The sequence below is a fragment of the Ailuropoda melanoleuca genome, chromosome 5 (genome assembly GCF_002007445.2).
Source record: "Ailuropoda melanoleuca isolate Jingjing chromosome 5, ASM200744v2, whole genome shotgun sequence".
Lineage (NCBI taxonomy): Eukaryota > Metazoa > Chordata > Mammalia > Carnivora > Ursidae > Ailuropoda > Ailuropoda melanoleuca.
Window position 1 is genome coordinate 50,941,773 of NC_048222.1, and position 12,173 is coordinate 50,953,945.

Genomic DNA, 12,173 nt, shown 5'->3' on the forward strand with positions numbered 1-12,173 from the left:
CCTGAACATGAGTCCAAAGCTGTGATTTTGACCCAGAGCCATAGATTTAATATATCTGCATTTTTTTTTTAAAGATTTTCTTTACTGGAGAGAGAGAGCACACACAGCTGGTGGGGTAGGCAGATGGAGAGGGAGAAGCAGACTCCCCAGTGAGCAGGTTGCCCCACACGGGGCTCTATCCCAGGACCCCGGGACCCCGACCTGAGCCGAAAGCAGATGCTTAAACGATGGAGCCGCCCAGGCGCCCCTAAAATCTGCACTCTTAACTGCAAGGCTGTACTGCTATACTGCCCCCCTCTATCTGCCTAAATTGTGTCCTGTAGTTTATTTGGATTTTATTCCTGATTTTCTTTAAACCAGCTAAGGCTAAGGTTTTGCCTTAGTCTTCTACTTTGGTTTCTAATGCCTTGATTTCTATCATCAAGAAGCGAGAATACGGGCGCCTGGGTGGCTCAGTCGTTAAGCGTCTGCCTTTGGCTCAGGGCGTGATCCCAGAGTCCTGGGATCGAGCCCCACATCAGGCTCTTCCGCTGGGAGCCTGCTTCTTCCTCTCCCACTCCTGCTGCTTGTGCTCCCTCTCTCGCTGGCTGTCTCCCTCTCTGTCAAATAGATAAATAAAATCTTAAAAAAACAAAAAGTGAGAATAAGTTAAATGTAAAGAACAGGAAACTCTATGTTTCCTTACTTCATCCCAGCAGAGCCTCAGAAGTAAGAAATTCTTTTCTCTGTTTATTTTACATGTTATACATTGCTATTTTTGTAGGCTGCTATTCTGTAAACTGAGGGATGTCTTTCTTCAAATCTTAATGACAGCCTGACATCTGGACCATCTGGACCAGTTGAAAAATCAGGCTGGATAGATATTTGATGTTTGTATTATTAAGCCCTGGCCTTTTGTTTTATAAATTTTATAGTTTCCCAATCTTCCTTATTATGTCCGGTTTCTTCTCATTCTGAGGAAATGAGTCTGTAATGGTGATTCTCCAGTCTGTCTGAGCTCTTCTTTTGTGTTCCCTGTGTAGACACGATACTGTACCCCAGCCTTTCCAGGTACATAGGCCAGAAACTCAACTGTTTGGATCCTTTCTCTTTTTCCCTTGAACACCTTGTGGCCAAATTGTGGCGTTTGGTGTACATCATCTCTTATAAGTGCCCTCGCTTCCATTCCATAATCTCCTGCATCATTCGGACCCACAGTCAGTCTTTTGTCTACTGTTCTGAGAGCCTCTTAAATGGTCTCCCTACCTCTAAGGGCTCTCCAGGTATTTGGCTTTCTCATGATCAAATGTATGTGAGCTAAGAACTAGGTGAGTAATAATGTAGGAATAGCTAGCATTCCCATTAGGTAAACTATTTTCAAAGAGATTTTTATTAAAAAAAATTATTGATTGATTGATTGATTGCAAGGGGGGGCAGAGGGGGAGAGAGAATCTGAAGCAGACTTCACGCTAACTGTGGAGCTCGACATGGGGCTCAGTTCCGTGACCCAAGAGCATGACCCGAGCCAAAATCAACAGACACTCAACTGACTGAGCCACCCAGACACCCCTCAAATAGATTTTTTTAAAAAATATATTTGATTTCTAAAGAAATATTAGACTGAGATAGTATGATTCAGTTTGCATGCATTCCTGTCTCTCTTATCTTCCATGGGTTCCTAGAGATAAAGGTACTCCTGCTTGTGATGAGAGCCTTAGCTTCAGAATCCTCATATGCAAGAGTTTAAAGGTGTTACTGTGTTTTGGAAATTTAGGATTTTAACACATGTTCTTATCCAGTTAGAAAGTCAACGCATATTAACTTACACCAAAGCAGAAGTGCTTAGATGTAGAACCAGTAATTTTTGTCTTCAATAAAAACCTTGCAGATCTCAAACTTTTACTCATGAGAGAATTCACACAGGGTGTCTGGAGATTGCCTGGATTTAGATCCCAGCCTCACTGCTTATTAGCTGCAGAACCTTAAGTAAGGTGCTTAACTTCCCTATGCCTCAGTTTCTTCAACTGAAATTGGGGTAATAATAGGTGTGGGGTTTAAATAAATTGGAATATATAATGCATTTAAAGCATTGCCTGGCAGTAGAATATGTTAAGCTATTGTTATTTCTACCATTATTATAACCTCTGTTATGTCCTTTCCTAATACTTGGTATTTTTCCTTGAAAGCACTTAGCGCAGTTTGAAGTTATATGCTTGCATAGTAATTTAGTTAAATGCCTTTCTGTATCATTAGACAAAGATCCCTGAGGGTAGCACCTCTGTTAGTTTTGTTCGTTATTGGATCCTGGACACCTAGAATATACTAGACAATGAATATTTGTTGAATGAATGAATGAACTTAGAAGAGATTACTTTAGCCTAAAATTTTTCTAAAATAGGTATAATTGAAATCCTTTTCTGGACTGGGGAGATAGTTAATCTGACCCATAATATTTATGAATAATTGCATGACTCAAAGCCCGCCAGCATGGGTAAACTACAAACTAAATGAATGGTGTGATTATACAGATAATGGGATTGATATTGTGTGACTTGTAGAAATTAAATGCTTTGTGTTCTAGTAATAATGTGTATCTCTAATTGCAGAGATATTAAGTGTTTTTTAAATATAAGTACTTAAGAGTGTTTAAATACTGCTGCATGATTACCATATAAACAGTTTGGTCTGGAGTAATTGATGTCAAACTACTTTTCCTTTTTGCAAAAAGGAGTCAGTAAATCTGTTTATTGAGAATGTACTCGGCCAAAGAAGAATTAAAAATATGTAGTTGGCATAAAGAAAGCTATTTGTTCCTTTTGATGTAGCAAGGATATATATGCATTCAATTTTCCTAATAATTAGGCTAAGCAGTTTAAAGACTTAGGAGGGGTTACTAAGGCACAGTGCTTTTTGACATTTAAAATTAGAATCACATTTTTTGTGAGATTATTCCTTTTTTGGTTTTAGCAGTAATGGGTTGACCTGTGGAAGCCTTTGAATTAATAGATGGAGGCCGCTTCTGAGCGCAGTGCAGCCATATCAAATTCTTGTGTAGAAATACTTTTTGAAGCGGGGAAGAGGAAAAATGGGAGTAAGAAGACCAGATAAGGGATTTTTATAGTGGTTCCAGGAGAGACGTTGAGAAAGGAACACAGCAGTGGATCTGACATGTGTTTAGGAGTTGAGGTCAGTGGGAACAAGTGAATGAGAGTGCAGAAGAAGGAGTTAATAGTGTCTAGCTCAGGTGAGTATCTGGATAGTCATGTGACAAACTTAAGTAGAGACACAGGCCGGAGGAAATCAGATGATTTCATTTTGGACCTGATGAGTTGGAAGTACCTTTTATGAATTCCAGGTGAAGATGTCCAATAGCAATTGGAGCCCTGAGTATTAAGTTCTGAGGTTGGTGATCTAAGCTGGAGATGTATTTTGGAGAATCAGCAGCAAGGGATGGATGTCATTGAAAACTGAATGTGGATGAGTTCACCCAAAGAGAATCTGGAGAGAGAAAAGAACAGAGAATCTCTGGAAGGAAAGGCAGAAGGGGAGGGAGCGCCCCTGAAAAGGGAGACTGGAAGGAGGAACCAGAGAAATAGATATGAAAGTGTGTAAGAAATAAGAGTGTGCAGTGTCATTGACACTGTTTCAATAAAATAATAGGGGAAGAAGGCCAATGAGATGTTTGAGGTATAAAGTCAGAGAGGAAGAAGGGGAAGGAACTGGAGTCATCTACTCTTTAGAAAAGTTTTAATGCCATGGGGAAGAGAGAGGGTAGATCGCTGCTAGAGCGTTACATGCCGTAAAGAGAGGTCTAGAGTTTTGTTCTTTTTGTGTTTTGATATTTGGAGAAACTTAATCACTCTTATAGGCCCAGTGAAAGATCCAGGAAAAGAATTTGAACATGCAGGAGAGAGAGAGAGACAAAAGGGAGATACATCAGGTTCCCAGAGGTGAGGGAAGAGAATGGGGTTGGTACACAGATGGGGGAGTTATGGTCAGACGGATAGCATCTTATTTTTGTTGAATCATGAATAACTCTTTTTTCTTTAGTCTCAGGTACTGATGAGAGTCCCAAGGGGTATCTGGCTTGGTCGTCGTCTTTTTTTTTTTTTTAATATTTTATTTATTTGCTTGGCAGAGAGAGAGAGAGCATAAGCAGTGGGAGCAGCAGGCAGAGGGAGAGGGAGAAGCAGGCTCCCCCACTGAGCAGAGAGCTGTATGTGAGGCTTGATGCCAGAACCCTGGGATCATGACTGAGCTGAAGGCAGACGTCCAAGTGACTGAGCCACCCAGGCGCCCCTGGCTTGGTCTTCTTTAGGAAAAATCGTTTTGCCAGCAGGTTGAATGTTCAAAGAAAACCAGAAAGTGAGAAATGTTAAATATAAAGGTGTTTGGGGGCTTAAAAAAATCTTTATACTTACTTGAGACCTTGCTGAGAACCAGAGTGAGGTCCAGAAATACCCTTACTTGGGTCGCGTGGGTGGCTCAGTTGGTTAAGTGTCTGCCTTCAGTGGGTCATGATCCCAGACCCTGGGATGGAGCCCTGCATCAGGCTCCCAGCTCAGCGGGGAGTCTGCTTCTCCCTCTCCCTCTGCCTACTGCTCCCCCTACTTGTGCGTGCTCATTCTCACTCTCTCTGTTAAATAAATAAATAAAATCTTTAAAAAAAATACCCTCACTTGATGGATGTGTTAACTAACCTTATTGTGGTAATCATTTCCCAGTATATACATGTATCAAATAATCACATTATACACAATGATGTTATAGGTCATTCTCAACCCAACAAACCTTCGGAGGGAGGAAAGAAACTAGTGGTTGCCTAGGGCTGGAGTTGGGGAGGGGATGGTTAGATTAGGTAGTGATAATCCGAAGATATGGGGTTTCTTCTTAGAATGATGAAAATAGTCTAAAATTGATTATGAGGATGGTTGCTGACTCTAAATATACGAAAAACCATTGAATTGTACTCTTTGAATGAGTGACTTGTATAGTATGTAAATTACATGTTATGTGATTATATCTCAAAAGCTGTTTCTTTCCTCTTTCCCCAAAAGAAATACCCTTACTGAGTCAGAGGATGCATCCATCTACATTTTATTTCTTGGAATTTTCTGACTCCAGAGTTCTAGCACATTTGATCTAAAGTGCAAAGTTAGTTCAGTTTTTATAAAAAAAAAATCCTAAGGGTTTCACAGACTTACGGATCTGGGAGGCAAGCAGGAAGCTGCTCAAAAAAAAAAAAAAAAAGGTTCAGAGAGATCATATTGTTTGATTGATTAGACGAGATTTAGGGTAGGAAAGAACGCTCAGGTGCCTTAGTGGTTGGAGGGAAATTACTTAAGGCAGAAGTGATCATCTTTATTCTCAATAATCACAACATTTATTTTAAAAGTCTTATATAAAAAGTCCTCATTTATTTTTTTAAATCTTCATAAAAATCCTTTAATAGTCGGGTATCAGATTTTTGTCTCTAAAGATAAATGCCACTAAAATATTGGGGACCATTTGGAATTATAGCAAACAGAAAAACAATAAAAACCATTATTCTCTTCTCAAGATGAGAAATATTTGTATTTGTGCCTGGGGAACTCCCTATATTTCTAGTTACTGTGTTTAAAGACCTAATATAATTAGAGAAAAAAATATGTAAGTTCAGTTCAACAAGTATTTTAGTGCCAATTCTGCCATTCACTGTCTTAAGGGATCTTGCAAAGACTACGACCCGTTACTAGCCCTCAGGGAGCTCATAGTGTGGAGTGGGAGAAAAATGTGAATAAGTGGTTGTGGTACTGTGGGATAAAAGTGTCAGTGGAGGTCTGTAGCATACAGAAGTTGCAGAGAAAAGGATCAGGAACAACTTCCCAAAGGAAGGGACAAGCAAACTAGGTGCTAAACAATGATAGGATTTTCACCAGGTGGACGGAGGGACCCAGGATATTTGAGCAAGAAGGATATGCTCATATAGTGCTTAGGGGTATGAAATATCATGGTATATTCAGAGAATTACAGGTAGTTCAGTGTTCATGGGGTATAACTGTAAGTGACTGAGGCAAGAGAGTTTGCAGGGGCTTTTTTTGTAGGAGAGATATCACCTAAGAGGTGTCTACAGGACTTCAGGCAGGAGATGATAGGGGCCTGGATGGAAGAGAGGACTATTAGGGATGGAGAGAAGTCAGATAGAGAGAGGAGGTAAAACACAATGAATCAGGTGCTTGATATGTTTTAGGGTAAAGAAGTCAGGTAGGGCTGAAGGAACAACTGCTTTATGAAGAAAAATTGAACTATAATAGATAGTTCATTCTAGAGTGGTAAAGGCTGGAGAATAAGATAAATTTCCCACTTTGAAATCTGTAAATTGAATATAGTCTGGATTAGGAATGACAACCAGAACTAAAATTCACCTCTTCATACATGAACAAGGTAAATATGAGATCAGTAAGAGAAATTAACGCTCCATAAATCAGGCATATCTCCTTCTGCATTAAGTCTGTTGCAGTATCGTCCACCACACCGTACACTCGAGAAATAGGGTGAAAATTCAAGGCAGATGACGGTGATCATGAAAATGGTTTTGACTTTGTTATCTGCTCACCATAGCGGTTTGAGAACCACTGTTCTTGAGGAAGCAGAAATGTTGTGTTACGTACACATATAAGGTATTACTCTACCCCCTTCTGCATTTTGGAAGTAGCAGCTTCTGAGTGTTTTCACCATTATTCACCAGCTGTGTCCTGTACCTCTAAAGTCTTGTGATCTGTTTGCAGATCGATGAATCGAAGTCTAAGGGAGAATTTGTAGCCTTCTGTCATTTTTTTACCCTTCTTGGTCTAGTGAAAAATACGTAAGTCATACAGGCCTTATTCCCTCTGCTTTTCTTCATGACTTCTCACTTTGTCGATAAACTGTAAATGCATGCATATATACATATATATAGAACAGGGGTCTGCAGAGGGGGAGTAAGACCATCACTGGGGCCCTTTCTTTATATCCTGAAAATCAGTAGAGGGAAAGAAAACCACAGTGTTACCTGGAGCCTGGACTCTATCAAAATGTAAAAGCATGGACACCGATGACTAGCTCCTGGAGGCCTGCCTAGAATGAGAAAGAATTATCTCTAGAAATATCAACACTTTGAGATTTATTTCCACTTTGGAAATACATGAGACTAAAAATAGTCTCTTGAGTCTCTCTACCTTTTACTCATCAGGCACACTCACACCATTTGTCTTCTCTCTCTCCTTTCTCATTCAGCTCCATCAGTACCAAACTCACTTGATTCCAAACACAGAGTGACGTGTCTGTGTCCAGTGAGGACCATGTCTTTGCTTCCATTGAGATATCTGTAAAATCTCACCGTTCTCACTGCCACACCCAGTTCTGTCATTCCTATTTACACAGCCTGTTGGTCTTTTGACTTGAGGCTCTCCTTTTTTCACTCTATCCTGTGTATCCACGCCTGATTGATTTCTCCCAAACACGGCTATTATCAGGACTACAATTGTCCTTTGCTCAAAAATTTTCAATGATGTCTTAATTTGTATCATGGTACAAATCTGCTTTCTCACTACTCTCCTTCCACTTTTCCATGATCCCTTAATCTGAACTATTCTCCAATAGTTAATACTGGCGGTTTCCTTACAGTCCTGTGAACAGACGCTACACGTTTCTTCTGTGCTTGCTTGGTTCCTTTTACCAGGGATGTCTTCTTTTCCCACCTTCCATCTAAACCCAACTGAGTCTTCAAAACTTAATTCAAAACCAATCCCTGTAAAGGCTTTTACCTGTCTAATTTGTCTTTCTTGATTTCCCTCTTCTCTGAAATATAGTAGTATTTGAAGTTTGTGCTACAAAAATAGTATGTGATTACATATCATTATTAATTGTTTATTCTTGTTTCAGTTGTGTTAATTTTTTTCCCTCCAAATAGGTTGTAAGTTTCTTGAGAACTTATTTAGAATTTCATCCTGGGAGAGACCAGATTCCCTGAGCTAGACAACTGTCAGTGGTTTTTCCACAATTATTGCCTAAATTATCTTTGTGCTGGTTAAATTGGGTCAGTCTTATGTCTGGGCAGGAGTTCAAGTGTGATAAGTAATATCTAGCATAATGTTATTTCCAAGTACAGTGCAGTATAATAGTACCTGTCCTTATTCTAAATTTGTCAAACTTTATCTTATAGCTATTTCTGCATTTGAAATTCAGCCAGTTTCTACTGAGGTCCAAGAAGGTGGAGTTGCTAGATTTGCATGCAAGATTTCCTCAAACCCTCCTGCAGTCATAACATGGGAGTTAAATCGGACGACTCTACCTGTAACTATGGACAGGTAAATGCAGCCTTTGTCTTTGGGGATGATGCAGGTGTAATGAAGGAGTCATGAGACTTATAGGGGTAAAGACCGTTATGGAGCTTAATTTCATTTACAGTAGCATTTACCAACCTCTTAAAGACATTTCAAACTTAGGGAAAGAATTAGATCATCAGTCTCGGGCACATAGGGAATAATTTCTGATTTTTGGCCTAGATCATAATTCAAATAACCTATCTTACTGCTTTGTTGTTTTACTCAGACATCTTTTCCAACCATAGGACCACCTGAGCACCTGCTTTGCAGCCCAAGGATTTAGGAAACCAAATTAGACCTTCAGTGCTGGCAATAGCAGTTCTACTGTAGGGGTCTCCCCTATACCCTGGTAGCTGCCCACTTCTGTCTCTGCCTCCCACTTCCAGTCTCCTCTCGGCTACACACACACACACACACACACACACACACACACGCACACACATACCTAGTGCTCTGCAGGTGGTTGAGATTTAAGGATCAAGAACTTACTAGCGACTTCATAAAGTTTGATTCCTGTCCTAACGAGTAACAGTATTCCAAAGTAGGTAAAAATCATTTGCTAAAATCTCAGGATACTGAGGGTGGAAGAAGTTATTCAAGAAAGTGTTTTGGTTTTTTTTTTAAACTTTGATTCAGGTGTCTCTTGGGAGAATACATCTATATTAATAGGCAAGAAATCAGGATTTGAAAAATCATGCTAAGTTCTAGACCACCAGATATATAAGCCATAATGTCCGATATGACTTTGTATAAAATTAGACTGGTAGATTTCACAAACCGCACACCGCATAGCAGTGCTCTAGAGAGCTGTAGAGACCCAAATAAAAACAATTGAATCAAGCTAATATTTTAAACGGTCTTTAAAATATTGCATCATCTGGCACTTTGAAAAGGTTGAATATATTAATCATAGAATACATGTTGAAATAAAATACGAAGTCGACTACAAAGAATTTAATCATCTTCTCGCAACAGGATAACTGCCCTACCAACAGGAGTGTTGCAGATCTATGATGTTGGCCAAAGGGATGCTGGAAATTACCGTTGCGTTGCTGCTACTGTAGCCCACAGACGTAAAAGTATGGAAGCCTCTCTAACAGTAATTCCAGGTACCACACAGAAGTGATTTCAGCTTTTCCTGGCCTAGCTGTTAATTTTTCTTCTGTGGCTTTAATAGTATGCCATAGAACAGTACTTTCATTTCATTTAGATTATTGTAATCTAGTTGGAAATGGTCATTTTTATCCATATTAGGCACCTCTTCTTTCACAGGCCAGCTTTTTTTATGCTAAGTCAACATCTTAAAGAAAGAATGAATATTTGTTTTGTAAATAGTTCACTTTTGTTTTCGTTTCTTTTAGTTTTTTTAGATTTTTATTTATTTATTTGAGAGCTAGAGTGTGCACAGGCAGGGGCGAGGGGTAGAGGGAGAAGCAGGCTTCCCTCTGAGCAGGGAACAGCCTGATCGGGACTCGATCCTGGGACCCTGGGATCATGACCTGAGCCGAAGGCAGACGCTTAACGACTGAGCCACTCAGGTGTCTCTCACTTTTGTTTTTAAAATATAAAATGAGGGGCGCCTGGGTAGCGCAGTCGTTAAGTGTCTGCCTTCCGCTCAGGGCGTGATCCCGGCGTTCTGGGATCGAGTCCCACATCGGGCTCCTCCACTGGGAGCCTGCTTCTTCCTCTCCCACTCCCCTGCTGTGTTCCCTCTCTCGCTAGCTGTCTATCTCTGTCACATAAATAAATAAAATCTTTAAAAAAAATAAAAAATAAAATAAAATATAAAATGAAGGGGTGCCTGGGTGGCTCAGTCGTTAAGCGTCTGCCTTCTGCTCAGGGCATGATCCTGGCGTTGTGGGATCGAGCCCCACATTAGGCTCCTACACTGGGAGCCTGCTTCTTCCTCTCCCACTCCCCCTGCTTGTGTTCCCTCTCTGTCTGGCTGTCTCTCTCTCTGTCAAATAAATAAATAAAATCTTTAAAAAAAATAAAAAATAAAATATAAAATGCAAAAAGAGGAAAACAATTACCCGTTTCCACCAAAATTGTCCATTGTCAGTAAAGATATATTTGTTTCCAGTTTGGTATTTTTTTGTTTGTTGTTTGAAGAAAAATTATAATTTTCATTTGTAAAAATGATACATGCTTATTATAAAGAGTAATGTCTATGAAAGTATAAAAATAAAAATTTTTACATTAAACAATGTAAAAAAGTACAGATAGAAGTTTAAAAATATCCCCAATTCTTTTTTTAATTTTTTTTTAATTTTTTTTCTTTTTTTTTAATTTAATTTTATTATATTATGTTAATCACCATACAGTACATCCCCAGATTCCGATGTAAAGTTTGATGCTTCATTAGTTGCGTATAACACCCAGTGCACCATGCAATACGTGCCCTCCTTACTACCCATCACCAGTCTATCCCATTCCCCCACCCCCTCCCCTCTGAAGTCTTCAGTTTGTTTCTCATAGTCCATAGTCTCTCATGTTTCATTCCCCCTTCTGATTACCCCCCTTTTCTTTATCCCTTTCTTCCCCTACCGATCCTCCTAGTTCTTATGTTCCATAGATGAGAGAAATCATATGATAATTGTCTTTCTCTGCTTGACTTATTTCACTTAGCATTATCTCCTCCAGTGCCGTCCATGTTGCAGCAAATGTTGAGAATTCGTTCTTTCTGATAGCTGAGTAATATTCCATTGTATATATGGACCACAGCTTCTTAATCCAGTCATCTGTTGAAGGGCATCTCGGCTCCTTCCATGATTTGGCTATTGTGGACAATGCAGCTATGAACATTGGGGTGCATATGGCCCTTCTCTTTACTACGTCTGTATCTTTGGGGTAAACACCCAGTAGTGCAATGGCTGGGTCATAGGGTAGTTCAATTTTTAACTTTTTAAGGGACCTCCACACTGTTTTCCAGAGTGGCTGTACCAACTTGCATTCCCACCAACAATGTAGGAGGGATCCCCTTTCTCCACATCCTCTCCAACAATTGTTGTTTCTTGCCTTGTCTATCTTTGCCATTCTAACTGGCGTAAGGTGGTATCTCAGTGTGGTTTTGATTTGAATTTCCCTGATGGCTAATGATTTTGAACATTTTTTCATGTGTCTGTTAGCCATTTGTATGTCTTCATTGGAAAAGTGTCTGTTCATATCTTCTGCCCATTTTATGATTTGTTTATTTGTTTCTCGTGTATTGAGTTTGAGAAGTTCTTTGTAGATCTTGGATACCAGTCCTTTATCTGTGGTGTCCTTTGCAAATATATTCTCCCATTCCGTGGGCTGTCTCTTAGTTTTTTTGACTGTTTCCTTGGCTGTGCAGAAGCTCTTTATCCTGATAAAGTCCCATAAGTTCATTTTATCTTTTATTTCTCTTGCCTTTGGCGATGTGTCGTGAAAAAGGTTGCTCTGGCCGATGTCATAGAAGTTGTTGCCTATGTTCTCCTCTAGAATTTTGATGGATTCCTGTCTCACATTGAGGTCTTTCATCCATTTGGAGTTTATTTTTGTGTATGGTGTGAGAGAGTGGTCAAGTTTCATTCTTTTGCATGTAGCTGTCCAATTTTCCCAGCACCATTTATTGAAGAGACTGTCTTTTTTCCACCGGATGTTTTTTCCTGCTTTATCAAAGATTAGTTGCCCAAAGAGCCGAGGGTCCATTTCTGGGTTCTCTATTCTGTTCCATTGGTCGATGTGTCTGTTTTTGTGCCAGTACCATGCTGTCTTTGTGATCACAGCTTTGTAGTACAGCTCGAAATCCGGCATTGTGATGCCCCCAGCTTTGTTTTTCCTTTTCAACAGTTCCTTGGAGATTCGGGGCCTTTTCTGGTTCCATAC

General features: G+C 39.8%; 1 protein-coding gene across 2 annotated transcripts in view; it reads left to right on the plus strand.

Moving 5' to 3' along the window:
* Positions 1-12,173, plus strand: part of PRTG (protogenin) — a 124,139-nt gene that overhangs the window by 50,710 nt on the left and 61,256 nt on the right. For both annotated transcript variants that reach the window (XM_034660947.1, XM_002922949.4), the window contains exons 3-4: positions 8,162-8,306; positions 9,300-9,433. In XM_034660947.1, coding sequence (XP_034516838.1) covers positions 8,162-8,306; positions 9,300-9,433 — 279 coding nt within the window. The remainder of the gene's footprint in view (positions 1-8,161; positions 8,307-9,299; positions 9,434-12,173) is intronic.